This window comes from Tiliqua scincoides, chromosome 2, assembly GCF_035046505.1.
Source record: "Tiliqua scincoides isolate rTilSci1 chromosome 2, rTilSci1.hap2, whole genome shotgun sequence".
Classification (NCBI taxonomy): Eukaryota; Metazoa; Chordata; class Lepidosauria; order Squamata; family Scincidae; genus Tiliqua; species Tiliqua scincoides.
In genome coordinates this window covers 147682491-147710204 of record NC_089822.1, presented here as the reverse complement: position 1 = coordinate 147710204, position 27714 = coordinate 147682491, and the positions used below count along the sequence as shown (strand labels likewise).

General features: G+C 44.6%; 1 protein-coding gene across 2 annotated transcripts; it reads right to left on the bottom strand.

Annotated features, from left to right (window-relative positions):
- Positions 1-273: 273 nt before the first annotated feature.
- On the bottom strand, positions 274-19920 carry COG1 (component of oligomeric golgi complex 1). Of its 2 annotated transcripts, XM_066613603.1 has the most exons (15): positions 19591-19920; positions 17704-17945; positions 16558-16739; positions 14294-14464; positions 14053-14209; positions 11823-12033; positions 10357-11145; positions 8796-8942; positions 7803-7964; positions 6362-6489; positions 5149-5257; positions 3567-3676; positions 3403-3481; positions 1287-1326; positions 274-429 (listed from the first exon to the last, which is right to left on the bottom strand). In XM_066613603.1, the coding sequence occupies exons 1-14, from the start codon at positions 19918-19920 to the stop codon at positions 1309-1311; spliced, it is 2835 nt and encodes a 944-aa protein (XP_066469700.1). In that variant the 3' UTR covers positions 274-429; positions 1287-1308. The 2 variants fall into 2 exon arrangements, with proteins under 2 accessions (XP_066469700.1, XP_066469697.1); XM_066613600.1 differs by lacking the exon at positions 1287-1326.
- Between the last annotated feature and the right edge of the window lie 7794 nt (positions 19921-27714).

Sequence of the window (27714 nt, the reverse complement as noted above, 5' to 3'; positions counted from 1 at the left end):
TATACTCAGGTGGTTTGTAAATTCTGCTAACAAACTTGAGTTGGAGGTGGCTGTATGAGTCAGAACAGGAATGTAAACTCATTGTTTTCTTACTGTTTGCCAAACAGGCTTTTAAAATAGTTAAGGCAGGATGTGTGGTTTAGGCAACTTGACACTGCTACTACCTGATGGGGTGATTAGCTAAAAGTAAGAATTTCAAGTTGTAGTATTTATGCTGAACTGGCTTATAAAACAGGTGACCTGATGTTTCTGCTTTAACAACAATACCAAGAGTACAATAGTTCACATTTTATTGGATCACTTAGTCATGCTGGAGAGCCAGCCAAGTTTGAACAAGGATGGTGCTGTATCGTCTTCTGCTGCAAGCTGCCTGAACAGGGAGCCAGGATGAAACGTCTCTTCTGCTCTTGTAAGGGCAGGAACTGGAATCTGGTAATTTTAACAGAAGAAAGTCAGTTTCTCCCATGTTTGGTTTTAAGCTGGAATGAACACAAAAGGCTCATGAATAGCTTCAGGGAGCCAGACAAGTAGGTACAAATGCAGTCACTAACTGGTATCAAGTGAGATTTGCCTGGCCCCATGTACCTCCATAGAAAGGGGGAGGTCTCTTTGTGCTGTCTAGGCAAGTGAGAAATCACCATCCACTGAGGAATTGACCTGCTGCTTGGAAGCATCTTTAAAGCTTAGTATAGTGAAAGTGAGTCCTCCATTCATGCCAAGGGGGAAGCACACAACAAAGTTAGTGGAAACTAAATGCCTATCAAGGCTAACTGTTGTGGTGTAATTACTAGAGGACAGGCTTATCAGCAACTATGCCATTCAACAGCTTCCCCTCTAAAAGACTTACTGCCCCTGGCCAGCTCTATTCATTTTGTAGGGGAACATCACATTTTGTTTTTAGACTAGGTTAAGATTTTGCAAGTTTGTCTACCTGTGGTGCATATACATAGTTCTACTGCGTAGGATGTGTATATAGCACTACAGAAAAATTGTGGTGAACGTAAAACAGAGCTCAGCTTTAGTTGGGAATCCATTTTTAAAGCATGCTAATAATAGCCATAGTACTTCAAAATAATCTCCACTGTGCAGAAATATTGGCTTGATTATAATGGGAAATTGTTACTACAACTATTTGTATTCAGTGATATCCTCGCAAAGGAAGTTATCAAGTTCTGTGAACTACAAGAAACCACTGTAGTAAAGGAACGGTTTTGTACAAATGCAAACACAAGCATAGAAGCCTACAAGAGAGGGGAAAACCACTCAGTTCACACAAGCTTTAATACCCCAATAAGGCTTCTTCAGGAGTTACTGGTCAGCATCATACTGGAACGAAGGGTACAAAGCAGAGTTAGACAAGCAACCCTTTGCCACACATTGATTCCTTTTTAAAAAACAGAAAAAGCTGAAGTTTTGTACAAATGTATAGTGTTACATGACCAATATTTTAGTTTGGTTGAATTCAAGCTGTGCTAGGCATTTATACAGGAGAGCAAGGTCTAGACCACTAAGATGGCTATTTACAACACCGATAGCAAGAGGCCACACAGATCCACGGGCCGGGAAGGCCACACTTCTGCTGAAACGATGTAATCTACATTCTATAGAGTTCACTATTCCAAATCTGAACAGAGACTTATTTACTCAAATTGTTTTCACACCTCTAAAATTTAGATGATGCCTATTGGGTCCAAATCTTAGTGAGCAGCTTATCTAGAGCCTTATGTCCAGCGCCACTCCCACATTCAGAGAAAATAAACCTTTGTTTTATAAAGGTAGGCTTTCACACCCCACATCCTGTCTTGCTGTTGGCCTATGGACCGTTAATGCCACTGGTGCTGCACTAAGCTACCTCTAGCCAAGAACCACTGTGCCAGCCAGCACCCAGGATCTGTAACATCACACAATCCCCTTTCCAACCTTCTCTCTCTCTCTCCCTGAGTGGTACCAAAACTACTGAGCCAGCATGGACTTGTCAACTAACCTCATGGGCTGCTTTCTTCTGTGTTTCTTCCCTCTAATGAAGGCAGCTCAGCAACCTTGCCCTGTTCCCTTCAGGGCTGCTATCTCACTGCATGCTATGTTTTGCCTCATAGCCCTCTGCCTGTTGTTGAGATCCCTCTTTGCTTAGGGAGAATTGCCTGCCTGATACCCTTGCCCCCATGGCCCCTGCAATACAACATTCTCAAGCATCACAGAATAAGGATAAGTAACCTTGGTCCACAGATGCAGCCACACCAAAGACCCACCAACTCCCTTATTTTATCTTCATCTCATGCTTAGTCCCATTGAGGTACACTTAGTGTTGTTGTTTTCCTTCTCTGTCTGTGTGGGATGTGTGAAGCCATTTTGTTTTTGTATTGTTTTGGTAGACCCAAGGTCTACCCTAAATCTCCTTCCCAAACAAAACTGTAGCCAATTGCTCAGGACTCCAGCAATAGGAAACTTCTTTCTCAACAAGGCGTTCCACTCTGGGAACTTGGGCTATTGGTTAAGAGCATTTGTGTGATGAGAGAAGCTAGCACCCCCACAGCAAGTAGGAGAGATGCATTTACTGTTTTTAGGCCTATCCTTGCCTGTAGTTCAGGCTACAGAAAGCTATCACCAAGCCTCAACCTTTGTCACAGACCAAATCTTACACCATTTCTCCCTTTTTCTCTCCTTCCCTGCACCCCAAAACCTATACTTCCTTCTCCCAGGTTCTCTCTCCTTATTTTCTTTCTTCCACCTCCCCATGTTTTTCCCTCTTTACTCAACCCCCTTCTCTTTCTAAGGAGTTCCTCTCATTCTAATAACTTTTCCCAAGACTTGATTGTGTGCAACTGTTAGTCACGCAATTCACCCTGGCAAGGGTACGTGTTAGGCCCCAGTTTGAATCTAATTTTTGGTTTTTGGGCACTAAGTAAATTCTTCGTGCTCCTACATCCTCACCTACATTATTCTTCCCCTGCTGAACTAAAGCATGATTGAACTACACACAATTGTTTTAAAAAGCACTCCATTAACAGTACTAACAATATACTATGTGTTTCAGACAACCAACTCCTGCTAGACTCAGTGCACCTTTCATCAAGTAAATGTGTCACAGCCCAATCCTATGCATGTCTACTCAGAAGTAAGTCCCATTAGAGACAATGGGGCTTACTCCCAGGAACATGTGGACAGGATTGGGCTGTTATTCAGTTTTCACTATGAAACAGGAGGTAATTTTTCAAGTACAGTAAACCTCTTCAGATAGTATTTTTATGAAATATTCTAATAATATTTAACTGGAAGCTTGTCGAAGAACATACAGTTCTTCTTCCCTGGCACCACAGGAAAATAGAACATTCAACATAGTTCCTCTGTCAAACATTAAGTAAGAGAAAAGGAAAAAATACACATTAGCCTAAAGGAACTAACCTGAGCTTTATGTTCAGTGTTTCTTAGAGCCAATTTTGTCTTTCGAGAGCTTGCCATACTGAGTGGCAACAGTCCAAATCTTTAAAAAAAAAAGGATTGTGATAAGGAGGTCAGATACTTTGTCTCCAAGGAGTACTGTGCTACCTGTAGCTTGCATTGCTCACCTGATTTGACTAGATGCTAGAGGCAGAATGTTATGCAACTCTTGGGAAGTCAGGGCACTGCTTCGGCTAGTGTACTGGTTCTCTGCCCCAGTTAATAAGCCAAACAAGACCTAGAGTAATGAAAAAGATGGTTGGCTTGTCTGCAGAAGATTGACTGCAAATCATTGTCAAGCATTAATAAAGTCTTACATACATTAACAGCAGGATGCTCTTTGTCAGCTTTGTTTATGTCCATCATTCTCAAACTTTTAGCACCAGGAACCACTTTTTAGAATGAGAATCTGTCAGGCCCCACCGAAAGTGACATCATGACCAGAAGTGACATCATCAAGCAGGAAAATTTTTAACAATCCTAGGCTGCAGTACTACCCACACTTACCCAGGAGTAAGTTCCATTGAGTATCATTGTTAAAAGAATATACATAGTAGCTAGTTAAAAGTTCAGCTCTGTAACTTTTCCCCAAATGCAGTCACATACCATGGGAGCATCAAGTCTAATATATTTAAAATATTGAAAGGAATGGGGATTCACCTGAAATTGGCTCGCAACCCACCTAGTGGGTCCAGACCCACAGTTTGAGAAATACTGGATTATGCTCTGAAATAGCTGCCTAAAACAAGTACTTTCCCCTTCCAAATTTTAAGTTTGCTTGTATAATGTACTATTTAGGAATTTAAGCATTCACATACTATGATCCATAAAACCTCCAAGAATAAACCTGATATTACCTTGTGGAACAGTCTTGTTTATAACTAATTGTTATAGTTGACCTATTTATTTACTAGGATGGCTAGTTGTCCTATTTATTTACTTAAAAGATTCTACCTGTCTCTCCCCTTCTGACCTTGTGGTACTTTGGTCACAACAATTTTAAAACCATAAATACAATTAAAATAGAAAATAGTGATATTGCAAAATAAATTACAACACATAGCAGCAGCATCCAAAGAGCAATGAAACAACCAACAGCAAAGGAACTAAATTTTTAAAAAATGGTCAAACAGGTATTTAAATGAAGCCAGAAGGCAAGAGTTCCATTACTGTGCCACCACAGAAGAGGTCCTCTTCCATGTCACTTCCAACCAAGCTTGAGTTGGCAGTGGTACATGAGCAAGGGCCCCCCAGATGACCTAGGGAGTAAGAAGGTCACTCAAGTACCTTGGTCCTAAGCCATAAAAGGCTTTAAAAGCACTTCAAATTGTGCCTGGAATCAAACTGGTAGCCAGTGCAGCTGTAGGAGCAGCAGTCCGACTATCAGTTCCAATGTAAGAGAAAATAAGCTTGTTCCCAACAGCAGGAAACCATGGCTTCCCATTACATCGGAACCGGGCTAGTATAATCCAATAAGAATAACCCCTGCCTGTGACTTTTCCCCCTTTATTCATTTTTAAAATTTGTACTGTTTACAGGAATTGCCTAGAACAAAATTGCATTCCACAATTTCTATATTATGTTAGCTCAGTTAGCCATTATCCTTAAATATACTAATCTGTGTTAGTGCTGTGTGTGCCTGAAGCCAATATTATTGGTCCAGGAGACTCAGCAAACATATGCTCCAACAGAATGCTTCTCTGAACTTACAGAGGTTTGCTGCACCAGCCTGTTAAGGTTGCTATTCAAGTGTGGAGTAAAGACATCTAAATCAAAGGGATCTATGTAGCTCTCCAAGAAGTCTGTCTCTTTCTCAATCCTGGAAAAAAAAGGGGGGGGGAGAAATAGGACAAGGAGATATTTTCACAAACTCAGGAACCAAAAAAAGTTACATTTTCACAGGAAGAGATTCAAAACAAATAAGTGAAAACATACAAAGCAGGAGTTTAATCTTAATCAGTTTCCAACTATTGCGTAATGGAATGATTAAATAAAGACAACTCTGCAGTAAGTTAACTAGCTATGGGTCAGTCCATTAACCCAGTAAGAAGGGAATTTAGAATGCATCTTTAAATATTTCATCTTCAATTACAACTGGACTGCTTCCCTGCCAGCCAAGGGTGTAGCTATTCATATGGTTCAGGGGCACTCCACTTATCTATAACCTGGGCCTTTGCATGTTTCCCACATGCACCGGATATCAAGTGTCCAAGTCTAGTCAGTTGAGCAAGATATCATGCACAAATCACATACCTTACCATGATCATTTGATGTGTGTGCACATGAATATGAGCTAATCGGTGTGATTTTTATCCAACACATTCATGTGGAAAACTTCACAATTATGAATTTCTGTAAGTGGTCCTTGTTAAATAATTGGTCATAGAGTTTTATGCACAAACTACAAAATTAGGGAAAAAGATACCATGCAAATAAGTAGTAAGGCATCACTACTATTACTGCTAATAAAGTAGACAGAGAGAGGAGAAAAGAGGGATATAGACAATGACCTAGTCAGGCTGACTTGCTTTTATCTATGTGCAATCTCACATGCACAAAAAGTGTACCCCACCCACTTTAGTAAGGGTTTTTCAAAAACCTTTAATTTGCATCCACTATTACTGCTGTGTGCACATAGTCACGATGGTAATGGAGTATTGAAGTATTAAAAGCCAGGCAGGCACAGGGACTTGAAAATATTCCAAATTTATAGCCAACCAGGTGCTTGGGACTTTTTAGTCCTGTTTGTAGTCTCATATGCATCTACCAGCAAATCCAACACCTACTCCGTGATAAGAAGGTGCCCCAGTACTAGGTGAACAGGATCCGATTCTGCCTCACTAAGAGTACAGCAACATTCTGGCAGTTACAAATTGAGTAGCCCCACAGATGAAGACACTCAGCCTTTGACAGTGTACAGAACCTGGAGTCTTGCTTGTTTCTGCTGCTTTTCAGATCTTCACTCTTAGTTGAAAGGACTATATTTAAATACCGAAGATCGTACAGGAGTTGCAAAGCCCTATTTTGGGTGATCGGTAACATCACTTGTTCCTGAAAGCAGTTAAAGAAAGAGACATGACTAAACAGGCTTACTCATAAGTGAGTGCCTGATTCACTAATCATTCCCACACATTTTAGAAGGGAAAAATTTAATCAACTATTACTTTAATCTCAGTTAGATGTGGTTCAGTACTCACAGTCTCTTCCTATTGCATCCTGTGTCTAAAGTACTGTGCATTTTTTTAAATAGACCTTGTTTGAACAAATTCTGCCACCTGTACTTTTTCTTGACTCTTGTGCTGTGGAACCAACATGGCAACCACACCCTGATGGATATTTGTAGCACCAACATAAAACATTCACATCAGTAACACCATTTAGCCAAAGGCACTAAAAGCATCTATTTCTCAGACTATTCCTTAATTCTGCAGAATTCACTACTCTCTTTTACCTTAGCAGCCCTGGATTCTGTCACTGTTGCTCTCTGATCACTAAAGACTAGTCTGAAATTCACATTAATTCAAGGAAGTGATTAGGTTCAATCTGAATACAAAATTTCGTGCAAAGATTTCAAGATATATACTTGAAGTACCAAATGCTTTATACATGTTGTCTCTAAATAAGTAAATATCACCATATGTTCATTTAGATCAAGAACAGGGCCAGTAGAACATCTTCTCATGTAATACAGCTACAGTTCAATCAGGTGTATACTAGATGTGTTCATATAAATCAGAGGTGGTCAGCCTCACAGATGACAAGCTACACCTGCTGAAATTCCCTCCTCTACACAATTGCTAAAAGTCCAGGAGCCCTAAAGTTGAAAGGTTGCCACTCCTGATACAAATCAAGGAAGTCACTCTGAAATGACCCATGTGTATCTGAGGGCTTGGCAAATTCTAGGTCTTTCCAAGGAATCATTCCATCAAGGGTCCTCACTCTATAGGAATGTCCCATGTGATCTGCAAAGGTGAATGTAGTGTAGGTTCGGGCTGACAGAATCCTAGATGGACCCAGACCTGCCAAGTCATCTGCCTGCTCTTACAGATTCTCCAGAATGCTGGACAATGTACAATGAATCATTAAAGTCATATATTTATCATTCAGTTTATAACTGCTAGGGAGCCCAAGATTCAATACAATTGTGCAGAACAACTGACTATCCAAGCTGCTCAAAGATCCAATTCTGTAGCTAAAGGTCAGTAATTCTCTAGAGCTTTCCTGATTAGCAAGTCTGATAAAGCAGGAGCACATCAGTGGATCTTCTCTTAGCAATTCATATTTTCAAACCCATTTCTGCAGGAAGATTCTCAAAATAAGCTGGTCTAAAATTATGCAACAGTCCACCAAGCCCTCTCACATACCTTTTCCGGGTTCCCTTCTGACAGCTTTTCATAGCCACCTAGTATTTCAGTCAAACAAGTCTTCAGTAGTTCTTGCAAAGTGATCTTTGGAAGAGCATGACCTCCAACCTGATTGACTTCTTGGCACAAGTTGAAAAGGAGGGACTGGACACGCCAGGATGGCTGTGAAGAGGAACACAGCGCAATGTAGAAAATATGCTTTCTTGAAAATAAGAGGGATCTTAGTTTGTTTGGCTTTTTTCAACTTTATGATTCCCATACTGCTTCCGGTAGCGACATTGTCCATCAACTATACAAAATGGTACTATAAACTATACTCCTTGCTAAAGTTTACATGCAAACATTTTAAGTTCTGTAGTCAATACCTACACATTTCTGTGATCTGACAACACAAGGCTCTACTAGAGGTGTTGCCTTCATTTCTACACACCTTTCTCCAAAACTTGCATTGACGATCATGCAATTCAGATTTTTATTTTAGCAGGGACAGGAGGCCCATTGTGAATTACTCTTCCAGTCCCTTTCCAAATTGGGTCTTTTGTAACTCCAGTCCACTTAGAAGCAGGAACTGCAGCTGAGCAATTGCCCTTCGTCCAGGCTGGAAATGTGATCAGGAAAATAAAAATCCAGAATTGCTATCAGGTCACACTGTGCATATTACAGAATTTTGGAGCCTACTCAAGGAGAACATAAGAACAGCCCTGCTGGATCAGGCCATAGGCCCATCTAGTCCAGCTTCCTGTATCTCACAGCAGCCCACCAAATGCCCCAGGGAGCACACCAGATAACGAGACCTCATTCTGGTGCCCTCCCTAAGGAGGGTATCGGCAGATTAGGCTCAAAGTTCAGGTCTGTTGCTGGTCTTTGGGGTAATCTGGAATATCAGTTCCCTCTCCTCTTGTATAAAATTGAAGACAATGTACAAGATGGTTATTGGTCAGAACACTGCTTTTAGTATGCATGGTTACAGCCTTATCCCCCCTTCCATCCTACCTGGACAGGCAGCCGAATTTTGGACTTTACGCTGCTTCCAGTCTCAGTTTCTTCCTCAATTTCTATCTCCTCCCAGTTGGTAGCTGATGCCAGAACAGATCCAGCTTCGCCCTTCAGTAATGACTGTGTGAAGCTCTGAACCAGGGCCTAGATGAAATACAAACATCAGAACAGTGAGTCAAGCCGAAGTGAGTTTCTGGGTCTGTAAGCTTTCAGCATAGAGAAGTCACATAAATCACTTTGGCCATTGTTCAAATCTGAAATATTCTGAAAGTTGACATTCGCAATCTAGACATTGTCAATGTCCTTCCAACCTCAAAGTAATTAATTTTAAACCCTTGACATAAAATATATACAGGTCCAACCTTGCTATACACAGCTTTTTTATAAACAGATTTGACTCAACACGAATGGTCACTGCAAATGAGAAGGAATGTGATGATCTCTGGAGAAGGGGAAAAATGCACACCTTTAAAATGCTTTTCTTACTGTTGTAGAGATTTTTATCTCAACATGATGAGAAGGGTCCTTTAAAGGAAAACATAGTTAGGGAGAAGACAGCTAGCTGACAATTCATCAATCATTCTCTCTCCAAGCAACCCCCTCCCTTCCCCCTGAACTTGTGAAAGAAAAGATAATTCTTTCTAAGCCCCTGGAGAGGGACTGATTGTTGGATTGTGGTCCTAATGATGGTCCTAATTAACATCACAAAGGTCCGCAAGGCTGCAAAGGAGCCTTGGGAGCAAAGGGACTTTTTAAAAATTGATTTGCTATAGTGTGATTTTTGCCATCCACCTGAGTTCTTGGAACAGAACCCATGTGAATAATGAGACTCAACCTATATATGAAAAAATCCATTCCCCTAAGAAGCAACTTGTTTCCCTTTAGCCCAGCCTGAGGAGCTCTGCCTTTGCCCCTTTAAGGGGCGGGGAGGGGGGAAATGCAGCAACTTGATCCTCAGGATTGCACTGCTACCAGGGGTTTTGTTTTATTTACTGGAAGCAGCAGCAGCAGCCTCCTAGTGGTGCAGGGAGCCCCATGGAAGCCTCCGCAGGGCTCCCCAAGCCTCAGAGAATGTAAAAATAACTGCAACCTGGTTTATGATCGTGAAACTGTAAGTGGTCGTGATTATTTTTATATTCTCTGAGGCTTGGGGAGGCTCCCCACATCCCCAGGAGGCTGCTGCTAATTTCAGTAAGTAAAACAAAGCCTCTGGTGCCCCTGGCAATGGTGCAATCCTGGAGATTGCATTGCTGCATTCCCCCCCTCCCCCGCAAGGACTTACTGTGGCTCCCAAAGAGTTTGGGAATTGCTGCTTCAGCCTGTTGTCAGGATAGTCTGGAAAGGTGGAATAGTTAGGAGCCTGCATCTCCTGCAATTCTAGCAGAATGCCATGTCTGTCCAGGTGGGAGCGAACAGAAAAGCCAAGGCTCTTTGTCTATAGCGTCTGAAACTTCCCTCTTAAGAAGATTTGTTTGCACACGCTAGCAAGACTTCCAAGACGTTTTTCCAAATGCAAACCACAACTGAAAAGAAACATCACCCAGAGAATGCCACTCACTTTTGCAACAGCTGTGCTCCAAATCCGGTAGGCAGACAGGCTATCCTGCAATAGCTGTTCTTTTAATTCTTGCCATTTAGCCTTTATGGGGTTCACTTCTTGAGTTTTCCCTTTGCCCATCTTTTTCAGAGGCCAGGGCTCCCTCACCACATTCTCTGGGCTACCCGGTTTACCCAGAATGCATTGCTTCAGGTGTGGGCACAGCTCTCCCAGTGACCGGCACAGTCGTGCCATAAAGAGTACAGTATTCAGTTTAGGGTTGCGCAAAGCATCAGTGCAGCCTTTCAGCACATCCTGAGCATGATGCAGCTCTTCCCTAACACAACCCAGTAAATAATCCACACAGCGGATGCAATGGCTGCGCAACAACTCCTCTACGGTACCTGCATCAGCATATCTGTCAAAGGCCGAGTTCCTGGACTGCAATTTCACAGTCTCTTTCAATAAAGAGGATTCTGAAGGCAAGTAGGACAGGAGATCATCCAACCTGGTCTTCAGCTTGGAATCCAGAGCACTGCAAAAGTTCTGAACACAAGGGCTATGTGCCTGAGCCTTCATGCACAACCCACTCTTGCTGAACAGACTGCGGTTTGAAACACTGATCCAAGCAGAATCAGGTGGCAAGTCATTAGGACTCTCTGACCATAAAAAAGAGGCCATGTTATGTTCAAACAGGGTATGTTTGTTGTAAGCAGGTGTGCCAGGTTTAGCTTCAAGCTCATGTACAACCAGAACAAGTTGTTCCTTGGAACTGCTGGAGATATCATCAAATCCTTCCTTTGTCAGAGTCTAGAAAAGAAAAGATATGCTCATTATACAGGAGATACTGGTACATCACTAATCACAGTACCAACCAGAATCCTGGGATGCATGTAAGAAGCACAGAAACTATACTTTCAGGTTGTTATGAATGTCTAGAGATTGTTAGGGATATTTGCAAGATCTGTTCCTTCCTTACACTCCCAAGATTCTTCATACAGTTCTACAATGTGAAAACGAAAGCTACTGAAACTAGAAGGTGACAAATCAGAATTGGAAAGCTCGTTAGCAAACAAAGTATCTTGTAGCCAAGAGAGTTTCTATTTGGGAAAGGAGGTGGAGACAGACAGAAAGGGCAAATCTTCAGCTTGAGAGTTAAGAGGAAAGGTCAAGTAAATCAAGAAAAATGGGATCTCAATTTGCTGTGAATGCCAGGTAGGTTGTCTATAAGTAGGGAAATTTCCAACAATATTTCCTATTCACAATGATGGTCAGATGATAGTTCTCTTATGAACAACATTCCTCATGTGAACATACTCATTGTATACAAAGGGGAAATATTCTTTAAAAAAATCACGAACAGTTCTGATTTATCCCTGCTCAGTTATTCTCCAAAACCAGGAAATTCCATCTCCATGGCTCAGAATAAGTCTTGGCTGAAACTCTTAACCTTTCCTCTATCTTGCCAGGGTCTGCTAATAGTTTACCTGTAATCTGTCCAAGAAGAGCTGCTGCAACATATCATCCCAGAAAGAGATGGATTTGTCCAAGAGCCTGCTACACACTATTTCCCAGTTCTGGCTCATGGACTCATTGGTTAGCAGCTCCCACACAGCATCACGGATTGCAGCGAGACCTTTAAGGCTCTTCACATACACCAGTAAGTTTGTGATACCAGATCTGATGTCTTCATTGCACCTGCAAGACATGATGAAAGGCGAGTAGGTGCAGGACTTCCTTTGGAGTTGCAAGGATATTGCTTATTGCACAACAGTTAAGAACTGCAATGAATATTACTTATGTGATTACATGAATTGTGGCCTTTACTGTGTTGGTTTTAACAAGGGTCAGACATATGGAATCATGAACCAATGTGATGAGAACAGGATCCAAAAAGTCACACTCTTCCTGCATAAAGCATTAAGTGGAAAAGTCTTGACCCTTCTAAGTACAAATAGCCCCATGAAATTCTGGAAAAGAAGCACTGTGCTAAGAGCTAGTTGTTGAATGCAAGGATACCTGAAGAATTCAAATCACTACTTGTCATTCAACCACTGTTAGGTTGATAGATAAGAGCATTGGTCATAAGGGGATTAAAAAATGTTGTACCTTCAGCTTCCACTTTTGCAGTGTTTGGAGTGAAAGCGGGCAGACTCTTAAGCTGGTATTTCTCTCCATTACTACTAAATCCTTACTAACTGGGTAAGAAGCACTTTTTCAAGCAGGTGCTCCTCTTATTAGCAGGGGGAGAGTAAATGGCCTGTCTTACCCCACCAGTGTCTTTTCTAGTGGCTGTCTGCTGGTGTTCATTTGCATCTTTTTAGATTGTGAGCCCTTTGGGGATAGGGAGCCATTAGTTATTTGATTTTTCTCTGTAAACTGCTTTGTGAACTTTTTGTTGAAAAGCGGCATAGAAATAACGCATATACATAATATAATATATTATATTATTTATTATATCAATAATATTATATTAATATTATATTATAATATATAAATAATAATAATAAATTTAGTCCCAATTTCCACCTGGTAGCAAGAGCAGCCTATGATGCATTAGGCCAGGGGTCTCCAAATTTTTGGGCCAGAAGGCCACATCAAATATCTGGTGTGGTGTGGAAGGCCAGAAAAAAAATTTAAATATAAAATTTAAATAAATAAGAGATGGAATATAGATGAGTGAATAAATGAATGAATGGTCTCATTCATTCAACCTCTCTGGCCCTCAGAACATCCTCCAGACACAATCAGAGCACAGTTCTGGTCATGTTCAGTTGAGTGGGCCAGAGGCTTTCAGGGGACAAGAGGTTGGCCACGGGCCAGAAAGAGGCTTGCTGCGGGCTGCATCTGGCCCCCGGGCCATGGTTTGGAGACCTCTGCACTAGGCTATCAGTTATGTCAGAATCAAAACAAAAGGCAAAACCCCAGAGAGATGGAAGCAGTAGTATCTACAATGTGACCAATTTAAGGACAGTTCATAAAAGTTAGGGTGTTAAAAAAATCTACATGTACTGTACACTTCTGCAAACAATATCTCTTTCATAACTCACTCAGAGCCCAATTCTGTGGTTGGCGGCATGGCTCTGTGCCGCCGACCAGTCGCAAACATGCCATAAGGCACGTTTGCGGGGCTCACCACCAGGCTCCCGCCAGTGCTAGCCCAGCGCCGGTTAGTGCCGGACTAGCGCGGGGCGGTTGCCCGGGTTCCGCAGCTCCGCTGTCTCCCAGACCACAGAGCAGCGGAATGGGAGGTGGGGATGTGGACCGAGGTGTGGAGGAGGCATTCCAGGGAGCGGGGAGGCGTGCCAAGGGGCGGGTGGGAGGATCCGCGGATCTCAGCTCCGCAGGATCCAGGGCACTCGTGGAGGGCTGCGCGCCCTACATGAGCGCCTTTTCCTAAAGTGAGTAGCCCCATTGCAGGGCTGCTTACCTTACTCGGGGGAAGGGAACGAACGTCCCCTTCTCCTGAGGATCCTCCCGCAGTAGCGCAGGAGGCACACAATTCGGCAGCAGCCCTTTTCGGTGCCGCTGAGCCTGGGTGCTCCGGGCAGCTCAGGACTGACTGTCAATCTACAACATTTGGAAAGTGTTTAATGCAAAATCTTCAACCACAACCTTTTTCAGACAACCATAGTGGCACGCCTTCACAGGAACATGCAATGTGCTCTTTTGCTGGATCAAAGTGCCTCCAGCAACAGATATTCCTTTCTGACTCACATATTGATCCATTTCTGAAGCGCATCTCTAAGGTAATCCTGGCTAATGGGATGTGCCAAAGTTCTGAGGGTTGGCTGGAATTCTGTGATGGAAGGTGGCAAGTATTTGAACCAGCTGCTCAACTTGGTTTCTTCTTTCAAGATGGTCATGCCTTTACCTAGGAGAATTGTGCAGCAAGATTAACTCATTGGAAATTGAAACAAAGTTAAGGAATATTCATTCTGCTAAACTAGGTGCTTACCTGCCTGGTGTTGGCTTGTGATAGTTTCCAGTGTTGAAAAGAGCAAACCACAGGGGAGGGATGGGTCTGAAGCTGTTCCTTCTGGCAGGGTGTAGAAAAGGGCATGAGCCTGAAACAGGGTAGTGGCTAGAAGTTCCACCAAGGAGCAGACTTGTGCTTTAATACCAGCATCTGTTTGCAGACAAAACCGCTGATTAAATATTGGCAGCCATACCCACATTCCTTTTAGACAGCTGTGAGAGGCAGAAACATTGTTTCTATGGTCAGACAAGCATCTTTGGTGCACACCACCTACTGTCTTGATTAGTATAAAAATGAGCAGTGGATAACTAACATATTTCCATAATCTCCAAATTTTAAAGCTCTAAAGGGGACAAAATAGCAGATGTCAGATTTTTATCTACTGAATGTGGGAATGCTGGAAAGCTTGTCATGCAGAAAGTCCACTGGGAAAGATGTACCGGCTCTTATGATGCACTGGTCTGTAGCTAGGTTCAGCCCAGTTATTACTTCTAGCCACAGCTGCAAGTTACTTTAGAACAGAAAACAAACATATTAACATGGTGATGAATTTGAATCAATACTGTGGAAACTTAAGTTGACCCAGAGCTGCTGTTCGTGATTCTTCCCAATGAGAAGGAGGATCCGCTCATTTAATTGTCACTAATTTATAGGGGCAACAATAGGATCTCCAATAAATTGTCCTTAATGCGTACAACCTGTCATGCGCGCACATCCCACCTCATCAGCTAAACCAGGATTGTTAGGGCAACTCGCCTAATGGCAGATGCCACCACCCCTTTTAACAGCCACTTCTTCAGCTAAGGGGAAGCTGGAGACCTATGAGCTACCTGCTCAGCCCTTGCAAGCTCTGAGCTTGCCCAAACTTCAGCAATTCAAGTCTCAAGCTTTTGCTTTGCTTCAGTAGAGTGACTTAAGTGATCTAGGCAGGACTTAGCTGGATCAATTCCTTCACAAACACAGACTTAGGCCTGTAAATATATGATGATTTATTCAAGAATAGAAATATGGGTACAAATACAAGAAAGGCATTTGGTTACTTAACAGAATAAATATGGCATGTGCACAGTGCTCAAACAATAAAACTAAGCTTCTACACTTACTTTGGATGGTCCCTAACATGGACCATCCAAATACTGAGTATAGGCAAAGGGTGGCTCTTCCACTTGTCATACCAGCAGTGATACGGACAGGGATCCATGATGGAAAGGACAGGAACAAAGCCCCCTCCTGTCCCAGTAACAGACTTATATAGCTTAGCAGTGGTTCCCAAACTCCTATGGAGGAGCTGGAAAGCACTTAAGTGCTTGCGGGGACGAAGCACGGCAGCGACATCACCCCCAGGATCACACTGTTGCCGGGGGTCAGAAGGCATCTGTGCTGGCCTCCTGGCAACTTGCAGGCATTCGTGCTGGCCTCCAGACAGCATGGGGAGCCCCATGGATACCTTGGCATGACTCCCCAAGCCTCTAATTAAGTAAAAATAACAAATGAAAACCACTTCTGGTTTTCACTTCTAGTTGTGAAACCGAAAGTGCTTCCTAATCATTATAATCGTTATTTTTACTTAATCAGAGGCTTGGGGAGCTCTGCAGAGGCATCCACAGGGCTCCCCGCACATCCCAGAGGCCAGCACAGATGCCAGTAAAAAAAACAAACCCTTCTGACCCTGGCAGCGGCACAATCGTAGGGACTGCATCACTGCCATTGCTCCATCCCACCCCTTAACGGGCCAGAGAGGAATGCTTCCCTGGCCGGTGGGTTGCGACCCACCGGTTTTGGAACCACTGCCTTAAAGATAACTTCTGGCCAAACAGAGGCTCAGACCAGCCAGAACTTCCAGAAGATGACTTCACTGGCTGATGCAACACTACACAATCATGCTCACTCCTGCCTAACTGGAGAGTGACAGCTGCACCTTCTTGTTCTTAAATGAGTAGCTCTGGGCCCAGTGTGAAGACCCTCTTATCTGATTTCTAAGTTCGACCATTACTGAGATGACTGACAAGGTTCTTCACACTGTTTCCAAACAGTGTAGCGTTCCCAGGGTAAGCTGAAATGGCTTCTGGCCTAACATATGAAATTGACATTATTTTAGATCAACACAGACTGCCAGTGTAGAAAGAAAGTTATACAATGGGTCATCAGATTAGTTCAGTCTCAGAAGTTGAAGGAGGAAACAAAGGTCAGAAGGACTGGACAATGCATGCACTATTTTAAGAGGCAGTAATGTGCATACTGACCATGATGGGGCTGATTCAGAAGCTGCTGAATTGCAGACTTCCTGGCCAGCAAGAAGTCTGCCAAAGCCTGGCGTGGTGAACTGTCCTCAAGAAGCATGACTGAGCATAAGGCCTCGGCAATTGCTTGGTCCAAAACAGTTTGGCATTTCAATAGTGATTTGCTCTCCTGTAGGACTGTTGACCTAATTGGAAGAAATATGAATAGATGCCATTAGCAGGTTGTTACTGAAGGGAAAACTTCAAAGCAAGACCCAGAGAAAATGTTTAGTTGCTTAGGCTGTATAACACAAAAAAAAGTTCTGAGAAAATCATGCTCTGCATGTCAAATTTGAGCAAGTGTTTGGTAATTGTGTGGCAGATCCAGACCTATGCTAATGAGCTAAGAAATAATATTAAACTATCATATTTCAGATCTAAATCCACCTCCAGTAAGGGCAAATGATAGACCTAAACAGGACCTGCTTCCCAGTATTTTTCTAATTTTATATTTTCCTCCAAAGTATTAGATATTAGACAATATTGGAAATACTTTCTAAAGAAGGGACACTAATCTAGATGGACTATCAGATCTAAACAAAACACAAAACAGGGGACTAGAGACATCAGAACGTCTTTAGTGGCAGCTCAGAAAATTGTTTGAATGCTGTTTACTTAACTTCTTGAACTCCTTGTCTACTTCCTTGTGTGCAAAATAGTAGAGATTCTGGTCTGACAGCTAAGCTGGGAGTCATAAGTACAGTAACTGGACAAACTAAGGTCAAACACTGGGGTTCTTGTAGGAGACTGTGCTCCCACCTCTAACCCCCTCCCCACACACACACCTGCAACACCACTAAATGTTTTTAACATTTTAAGAAATGCACCTCTTGCTTTTACATACATCTCTCCTAATGATGAATGGTAGAGACACTTGAATGCTCAAAATTCAGGGGGAATTAACAGTTTTAGAGTAAAACATATTGTTCTGTGATTAGTGATGTAATTGCAGTCTTAGGGATTCCTACATTATCCCCCAGTAGGTAAGATGCATCTTTCATTCTCCAATACCATTTCTCACTCAGAGTCCTTGAGTCAGGAAGGCCTACCATTCAAATTAAGACAGTATAGTAGTAAGTAGTAAGACTAGACAAATTAGAAACAGCTTACCGGAAATGGCTACCTGCTGCTACTTGTCGCACAAGAATAGGAAAACGTGCCAGGATGGGACTATAGCGGGAACCTGAAGAATCCAGCTGCAAGAGGCTATGGAGGTGACAGCACAGCAGGTACAACTGAGTGGCATAAAGGTACTGAGAGGATTCCATAGCACTCCAGATTTTCTCAGGAATCTGCAGCAGCAATTGGATCTGTGCTGCCAAACAGTAGAACTTTTCCTGTGACTGGACTGTCTGAACAGGGGGAAACACACATTATGTTGAAGATAACACTAATCAAGTAAACCCTTGGCCTGAAAGCATATTAGAGAAAAAACTGCTGGTAGAATGTATCTATCCGTTTATCCACTGTTTCACAACTACGAACGAATGTACAAAACCAGACACTTGTACAGCTTATCCCAAATCAGTCCAGCTGACAGATCTAAAGGAAAATAAAAGAAGCTACTGTGGCATCCTATAGGAGATGCTGCCAACTGACTAGGATGAAGGATGGCTACTGACAGGCAAGTCTGCATGACCAGCAGGAAGCTCAAGTTGCAGGCAAGATAGTCAAAATCATTCAACACAGATTAGTCATTTTTTATTATTCTTTTATATCTATATAAAAGGTGGTGTGTGTGTGTGTGTGTGTGTGTAAGTAAAGATGATAAGTCTAATCTGTCCTGTCAGTTTCGTGAACCACCAAAAATTGGGTCATGACCCACTCATGGGTCCCAGAAACACAGGTTGAGGACTGCTGCCTTAGATCATTTGCTAATCCTTTGGCATGCTTCTGTAGGTAAGCACAGGTATCTTTCTGCTTCCTCAATACATTCTTAAAGAGAGAATATCCTCAACATTAATACAGTACAGAGCAGTTGCTTAGGATTAGGACAATTCAAAATTAAGGCTAAAATCCTAACTTCTGAGTAGACCATTTTAGGATTGTGTCCTAAGATATCTAGAGCTTCATGTACAAGATGAAACACTGCTGGATGCCAGAGCACTGTTTTTGCAGGACAGAGCATAAGACGACAGGGAAACACGGAAGCTACATGGATAACCTTTGAATTCTCAATTCTCTCCCCAGGCAAGGTCTGATCTATTTAAAACATCAATAAATGTCCAGGGCTCATGCTTCAGGAAATCAGTCTTCCCAGTTAGCCCCACCCCTGCCCAACATTAGGGGATTAAGTGGGATGGACAAGAATAATGCCTTCAGCAGCTAAGATGCAAAAGTGGACAGATATTCAACAGGTGATGTGCTTGTCAGCAGTCACACTGAGACCAAAAGCATAACCCGTTGAACTCCTGCCTGCTTTATCTAGGTGCCAGACAAGACTGGCAAAGCACTCCTGCACTCCCCAGTCTCACCCCACATTAACAGCCCAATCCTATGCGTGTCTGCTCAGAAGTACGTCCCACGGAGTCCAATGGTGCTGACCCCCAGGGAAGCAGCATAGGACTGCAGCCTTAGAGCCTGATCCTATGCCTGTCTACTCAGAAGTCTCTATGCCAATAAAGGTCTTATGTATGTACTCAGAAGTCAGTCCCATCAGAGTCAATGGAGCTTTCTCCCAGGTAAGTGTGGGTAGGATTGCAGCCTCAGAGCCCAATCCCATGCACGCCTACTCGGAAGCAAGTCCCATTATAGTCAGTGGGGCTTACTCCCAGGTAAGTGTAGACAGGATGGCAGCCCCAGAGCCCAGTCCTAGGCATGCCTACTCAGAAGCAAGTTCCTTGTTGTCCAATGGGGCTACTCCCAGGGTAGTGTGGGTAGGGCTGTGGCCTCAAGCCCAGTCCTACCCCCGTCTACTCAGAAGTAAGTGCCATGAGAGTCACTGGGGCTACTCCCAGGGAAGTGCGGAGGGCAGCCCAAGCCCCGCTGCGGGCCCACCTGCTGCTGCGCGCCCGGGCCCCGCCGGCCGTCCTGGGAGGCGGGCCCCGCACGGCCCCTGGCGCGGCGCTGCTGCAGCCCCCGCACGGCGTGGAGCAGCTGCTCGGCGCTGAGGCGCATCTCGGCGATGGTGTCGGCCGCCTCGATGAGGTCCCGGTAGCGCTCGCCCACCATCTGCCGCAGCTCCTCGCGCTTCCCCTCGATGCCCGCGCGCAGCTGCCGCTCCACCGCCCGCAGCTCCGCCGCCGTGTGCGCCTCGAACAGCGCCTCGGCCGCCCCCGCGCCGCCCCGCTTCAGGGCGTCCAGCGCCGCCGCCTCGGCGCCCGCCATCGCCGCCGCTGCTGCCGACGTCGCCCGGAACCGGCCGCCCTCACGTGTCGCCCCCGCCATCTTGGAGAAGGGCAGCGCGCTTCCGGGTGGGGGGGCTGTGCGGAGCCCTGTCGCGGCCTCGCTCCCAGCGGGTTCTCGGAACTGTGCAGAGCGCGTGCCTGCCGGGGTGCAGCCCCAGGCACGTTTACCTGCGAGTAAGCCCCATTGGACAGCATGGGACTGACTTCTGAGTAGACTTGCACAGGACCGGGCTCTGAGGCTGCAGTCCTCTCCACTCTTTCCTGGGAGGAAGCCCCGCTGACTCTAATAGGGCTTACTTCTGAGTAGACATGCAGAGGCTTGGGCTGTCAGCTGCTCCTGGATCCAGGCATGTGGGCTGTTGCTCTGCTTCTCCTGCTGGGACTGGGCTGTATCTCGCCTACTAGTAGAAACAACAACATGCAGCACCATCAGTGGGCATGGTGCGTTCCAAGGTGTCATCAGTCCCTGCCCCAAGGAGCTTACAACCTTCCCCCCCAAAAAGCAAAAAAAAACCAAGACTTTTCCCAAAGTAGCAGAAAGGCCAGATGATCCCAAGTGTTGGACCTTTGGTCCAACAGATGGCATTGCCTCTGCTTGATTCATGTATGAGCTCCTGGTTTTTGTGATGTAGAAGTGTGCTTGAACATAAGGAGAGCCCGGCTGGATCAGGCCATAGGGCCATCTGGTCCAGCTTCCTTTATCTCACACTGGCACACCAGGTACTTCAGGGAGAACACAGGACAACCAGAGACCTGCATGCCCTCTCTTGCATCTGGCATTCTGAAGTAGTCTACTTCTGAAACCAGGAGGTTGCAAAACCTATCATGGCTTGCAACCCGTGATGGACTTTTCCTCCAGAAATCTGTCAAATCCCCTTTCGAAAGCACCTGGGGCAGACGCCATCACCACATCCTGTGGCAAGGAGTTCCACAGATGAATTCAGTGGTATTCAAACTGGGGTGTCGCGATGCCCCAACCTGTGGGTCCTGGCCTCTGCCCCCTTAAGGGGCAGGGGCAGCCAGGAGACAGGGGGAAGGCAGCTGCCCAAGCCTCCTGCAATCTCCTGGGGGTGCAGGGAGCCCTGCGCAACCTTCAGCAGGGCTCCCCAGGTCATGAAAAGTGAAAGCAGAGCGATCACACCCCACTCCACAAAACCGGAAGTGGAGCACAATTGCTTTCTCTTCTGACTGGGGTGCACTCTCCAGTCCCTACAGCAGCCGTCCCTGTGTGTGGGGAGCCTTGCACGAGCGCCTGCAGAGCTCCCCAGGTCAGGGAAAGGGAGAGTGGGGCGATCACGCTCCGCTTCCACTTTTGCGGAGAGAGAGCAGATGGCTCCACTCTCCCTTTCCCTGACCTGGGGCACCCTGCAGGCACTTGCGCAGGGCTCCCCGCACACAGGGACGGCTGCTGCAGGGACTGGAGGGTGCACCCCAGTCCCTGCAGCCCCCTTAGCAACGAGATCCTGGGGATCATGTTGCTGCCTCCCCACCCCACCCCTGCTGCCCCCCCACCCCCCGCAAAGACTTACTGCAGGTTTCAAACTCCCAGAGAGTTTGAAAACCACAGGACTAATTTGTTGTTAGCATCCTTCAGTATCGGAAGACTATGGTATCACGCTCTGAATGGTGGTTCTGGAACAGAGTGTCCACTGTGGGGGTAAATTACCAGCCTGGGTAAAATAGGTATGGAGGATAGGCTGTTACCCATGTAGCAAATCCTCCCTCTCCACTTTGCTGAAATGGTCCAATGGAAACTCAGAAGCCAATATGGTTGGTTCCAGCGGCATCGCAGGAGTTGCCAGAAGGTGACTGTGTTCAGCCATGAACTGCCTCAGGGACTCTGGCTCCGGATTTTGCCTCGAGGTTGACTCCTGAAGCCTTTTCCATCACTGGATGTAGCCACAAGGCAGTGGAGGTTTGGGATCAGAGTTTTCCTTCTCTCAGATGAGCTGCCTTCCCAGGCTATCGAGTCCCACCTACCTGTTTAGTCACCTCTTAGGACAAGTACAGCCAAACTGAGGGCCTATTCTTATCCCCAGCCCCCAGGGGTACAGACTAATTACATGATGGCTAAAGAAATATTTTCTTTTGTCAGTTCTAACTCTCCCAACACTCAATTTTAGTAGACGTCCCCTGGTTCAGGTGTTGTGTTAGAGGGAAAAGAACATCCTCTATCCACTCTTTCCACCCCCTGCATAATTTTCTATGTCTCAGTCATGTCCCCCCTCAAGCACCTTTTTCAAAGAGCCCCAAACACTGTAGCCTTTCCTAGTAAGGGAGGTGCCCCAGCCCAATAATCATTTTGGTCAGTCTCTTCTGCACCTTTCACATTTCCACTTGCTTTGTGCGTGCCCTTTTTTCCCCTATATACACTTCTACTTACATCTAGGCAGCTGCCATTTATATTCTGTCTTTTGGTCATAAAGGCACACAGTGCTACAATCCTATCCACACTTGTCTGGGAATAAGGCCCGTTGACTTAGTTCTGAATAGATATATATAGGATTGTAATTATCACTTACAATAAGGAAATATATGTAATAAAAGTGGCATGGTATTCAACAAAACAAGATAAAACAGAAACACTATAAAACCAAAACAGTAGCCCAGAGATTGCACTGTGGAGAAACCTGTCTGCTCTCACAGCTCACTCCTTGGGCTCAAATAGCAGAGGAAAGCAATTCATTGGTCACAGGTCACCTGCTCTGTGCTGCTATGGTGTATAAGGTAGACAGCTGTGGAGGAGCAGGAAGGCATCATAATGATAGTTGCCAGGGCTACAGTGAAGCAGGTGTCAACAGTGATGCAAAAGGCATTTTGTGTCTGTAGGCAGGCTTGGCTAATTGCACAGTGCTGGAGTAGATGCTCTGTGTTTCATGCAAGCCCAATGATTGGCCTATGCAGTGCTCCCTTTGATTGGTCTCTGTGTCTCAACCAGGTGTGCTTGTTTGTGGTTCTGCTACCTGTTCCACAAGGTATTCATTGACTACCTCTTGTTGTGATTGACTGCTTAGAGGGAAAGCCTGTGAGGTGGCTAGTGTAAGGTCCAAAGCTACCTCCATTGTCTATTTTGTCCTTTCCATGGTTGTTCTTGTCCAGTTACATCACAGGGTGAGCGTGTTACTAGTTTTAGCAAGCTCCTGCCTGGCCTCAAAATTGTCTTACCTAGCTTCCAGCCCTTGTGCAGTTGGCTATCAGCACCTTAAACTAAGTGCTGTTGAGACTCCCCTTGTGATTTGTCCCAGTTTGTCCCCTGACAAAAGGGTTCCTTCCAGCTGGTGGACCCTTCTGCTGGTGGACCCAAACCCTTGCCATAGAGAGGAATTTGTGTGTTTATTTCACATGGCTACCAATTCTCAAAGGAGTTATCTTCCTGACTTTTGCTAAAGTAAAAAAGAATATCTTGTAAACGGGTGTTTGTGTGAGTGGCATAAGGAATGTGTGTGTGTGTGTGTGTGAGAGAGAGAGAGAGAGAGGGGGGGGTGCATCTCCCAATGGTTGCCAGTGGTGGTTGCTGCAGCATTGGGGGGGGGACCCCTGGGAGGCATTGTGATAGCCATGGTCACCTGTGCTTGTCCTTTCCTACTGCTCAGTTCACCCTGGTGCAGCTTCTCTGACTGTTGGCATTGGGGCTGGGTGCAGTGATTGGCTGTTTGCATGTTGGGCTAACTTCAGGCTGCAACCCATAGTTAGCAGGATGTGTTGGGGTTTCTACTCACATTGGTCGAATTACTGGGAGGGCTGCACCAGCATGTTTGCTCTTCCCCCTTTGTGCTGGACAGGTTTAGGATACAACAGATGTTGCATTGCTGTAGCAGTGACATTTGTCACAAGTTTGACATAGGATTGCACCCTAAATAACTTGTACTGTAGTCCTAATTTCTCAGCTAAACCACTAGGTGGCAATACAATCATAACCTTTCAATCTATCTGTACCATATGGTTCCTTCCAAAGGTATTAGGTATTCAGAGAAAACATTACTTCTCTACCCCAGTCCCCCCAAAAGTGGTAGCAGACTTAAGGCACAATCCTATACATGTCTACTCAGAAGTCAGTCTCAATGAGGCTTAGTCCCAGGTAATAAGGATTGCAGCCTTAATAGCTTTGCTTTCTGATAAACTGTTGTTGAATATATTCAGACTGTGTGGTTGAATATATTTATTTAAAGTAGTTATATCTTGCATTTCCTTTTTAAACAAAAGGCCCAAAGGGCTTAACAATGAAAATTTAAAACCAAAATCAAAAATTGAGAGCAACTTTTACAGAAAGTGAAAATTGTTATTACTATGTTCCAAGGGGATGGGGAATTAAGTGGTGATGAAAACCAGCAAAAAAAAAACCTGTTTTAACAATTTTTTAAAATGGATTGATATTTTAATAATAACCTAGCAAGAGTCAACAAGTGAAGGTATCACCCTTGGTTTGTGGAGGCATCTCTCTTTGTACAATCCTGATATTTCTGAGTGTGAACAAAAGGTCAGTGTTCACTAGTCTTTGGAAGAGGACTTTCCACCAGGTTATTGTTAAAGTTAAAACAATTGTAAAGATTGTTAAAGCTTTGCACCAATCACTAGCTGTTAGATGATTAAATATCACATTGTGGGAGCCCAAAGCATCTCTCTGTCTATTGCCATAGTTTTCAAACATCCATTATTCCTAATGAATTATCGAAAGAAGTGCTTGGCATAGCATACAAGTTGTTCTGCTTTCTGCAAGACAAATGTTCACTAGCAACTGTCAATGGCCTCAGAGCAGTCATTGCATTATAAAGGCTTAACGTTGTTACCACAAGTGTATCCACTCATTCATGTGCAGTTTGGGTCTGAGTTATTGGCTTGAGGTACACCCAGTGGTTCACAAGAAATCGTAGAGACCCAAATATCATTTAGTTATTTGATTTTTCTCTGTAAACCTCTTTGTGAACTTTTAGTTGAAAAGCGATATATAAATACTGTTATTATTATTATTATTAAGTATCAGTTTTCCCACACTTATATTTATAGGGTGATAAATGTACAGTAATAAGAAAGGGGGAATACAGATTAACTTGTAATAACAGCAGTGTTTGAAATGGGTAAATTACTAGTGCAGTTGAGGAGATGCTGTAGCATTTTAAGGAAGGGGGGGTCAGAGGAGTGGGAGAAAAGCTGTTAACATTTTATGCAGAACTGTTGGCTTTCCCAGTGGAAGAAATTAAGAAACTAAGAAATTGAGAAGGGCAATGAGGGTTCTTAATCTGAATGAGGGTTCTTAATCTGAAGAGGAAAAAGAAGGGATTTAAACCAAGGCATGAGACCAGTGCTGAGGCCATGATTCACTATAACCTGAAAGCAGCTATAGGCAGGGCACATGCCTCTCAATAGGCTGTAAAGTGTTTCACTCATTTGTGATGGGCAAGTTAGTCTCTGCTATTGTGTGATTGCCCTCAACTGATAGATGCTTGAAGGGGGGGAGGGGCCTCCACACTTGGGGATCTCAAGTCTTTGAACAGGTGCAGTGTTGGCTAAGAGGAGATGTGTGTTAGGAGTGCCTGGGACTGATCTCCAGGCTTCTATCTTATCCAGCTAAGAGGAAGATTTCGAAGGCTCTGGACCTAAGCCACATACACATGCACAGACAGAATATGTGATGAAACAAATCACTTGGGCTACAATCCTATGCCTAGTTTCCTTGGAGTAAGCCCCACTGAGCACAATTGGACTTACTTCTGACACACATAGGATTACAGAGTTACGCCTAATTCTATGCATGTCTACTGAGAAGTTAGTCCCTTTGCATGTCTACTGAGAAGTTAGTGGGACCTACTCCCAGGTAAACATGGATAGAATTGCATCTTAAGTGTGCTGCCAGTTTGGCTGTGTGTGAGTGTAATGGAAGATCAGAAGATCATCAGGTAGATGATGTGGTGTTGACAGCTATTCCCATGTTTTGACAGCTGGTTGACAGCTCTGGGAAGGGCAGGGCTGGCTCCACAACTGTTATCAATCAAGACCAATGGAGACTCTGATGGACATCTGAGCTTCATTTGACCTTGATGGGACTTTGAATGGGCATGGACTAAAGGGATGGCTCACCTGAGCCTAATTTGGTCTTAACAAGGGGGCTGCAGGATAAAAGGCAGCTTCAGAAGGAGTCAAAAGCTACCTGAGCCAGAGGTACCCCAGACCAACAGGACCTCTGACCCAGACCTATGGGAGGAGAGGACTGCCTGGATCCTGCTGAAGGAAACACTCTGCTGGAGAGGACACAGTGGAGGGACTCTGCTGCAGAAGAACGGACTGTGCTTTGGACACTGGACTGGAGGCTTCAGACCTTTACCAACTAAGATAAGTGGAGCTTTGGGGAGGGGGAAGCCTCTGGACAAGAGGAATTGCAGGGAGTGTCTGTGTTTATAGCAATAAATTTGGTTAATTGCTATAGATAAGGAGTTCTGTGTTCATTCCTTTGTATACCACAGCTGTTGTTTGTAGAGATAAGGACGTGTTAATTAGCCAAAAAAGTGGGCATTGGAAGACAGAACATTTTTAGGATGGGACAGTGAGACATAAAGATAGGAAAGTGGAGCTAAAGACCAAGTTTACTGATTCACATTTGCTGAGTTGGATTGGTAGTCAAAGTTGCTGATGTGTGAGCATCAAATCTAGAGTGCCCAGCAGGCTCACACACCTACATGAAAACACAAACAAGAAGATGGGGAACAATGTAGAATGGGGATCAAGTGGACATGAAACTGGAACTTCTCTGATTATTGTGGGCAAGAGACAAAGGCAGAGGGGAGACACAGAGGAGGAATGAGGAAAGAGAAATGAAGCAAGTTACCTGTCCTAGTTGCCCAATGGAACCTTGGATGAGTGGCAAGTGCGTGACTCAGCACAATGGGTGCAGTTTCAAAAATTCAGCCTTGCAGATGGGGAATTGAGAACAATTTGGGGTTTGTGGCTATGCTTTTTAGAGTGCTCTTGATCATAGACTTATATGGAATGAGGTCATATCGGACAAACGAATTGTTTCTAAATGGTCCTTGATGGGCCATTCCTGATTGTCAAGGGATGGGCAGTTGCATTTACTTTGTGCCCAGTCCTAGAGAAACTTGGGTGAACCCAGTTTTGACTGCCCAAGGAGCTTAAATCTCAGTTACCACTGAGGTTGGTGAGGAAAAGCCGGGGCTGGAGAGACTCTCTTTTGTAGTCTGAACGGCCCTGTTTGTCCAAGGACAGGCTGATTCAGCGGTTGTGACATTACATAAGAACAGCCCCACTGGATCAGGCCATAGGCCCATCTAGTCCAGCTTCCTGTATCTCACAGCAGCCCACCAAATGCCCCAGGGAGCACACCAGATAACAAGAGACCTCATCCTGGTGCCCTCCCTTGCATCTGGCATTCTGACATAACCCATTCCTAAAATCAGGAGGTTGCGCATACACATCATGGCTTGTACCCCATAATGGATTTTTCTTCCAGAAACTTGTCCAATCCCCTTTTAAAGGCGTCCAGGCCAGATGCCAGCACCACATCCTGCGGCAAGGAGTTCCACAGACCGACCACATGCTGAGTAAAGAAATATTTTCTTTTGTCTGTCCTAACCCACCCAACACTCAATTTTAGTGGATGTCCCCTGGTTCTGGTATTATGTGAGAGTGTAAAGAGCATCTCCCTAACCAATCTGTCCATCCCCTGCATAATTTTGTATGTCTCAATCATGTCCCCCCTCAAGCGTCTCTTTTCTAGGCTGAAGAGGCCCAAACGCCGTAGCCTTTCCTCATAAGGAAGGTG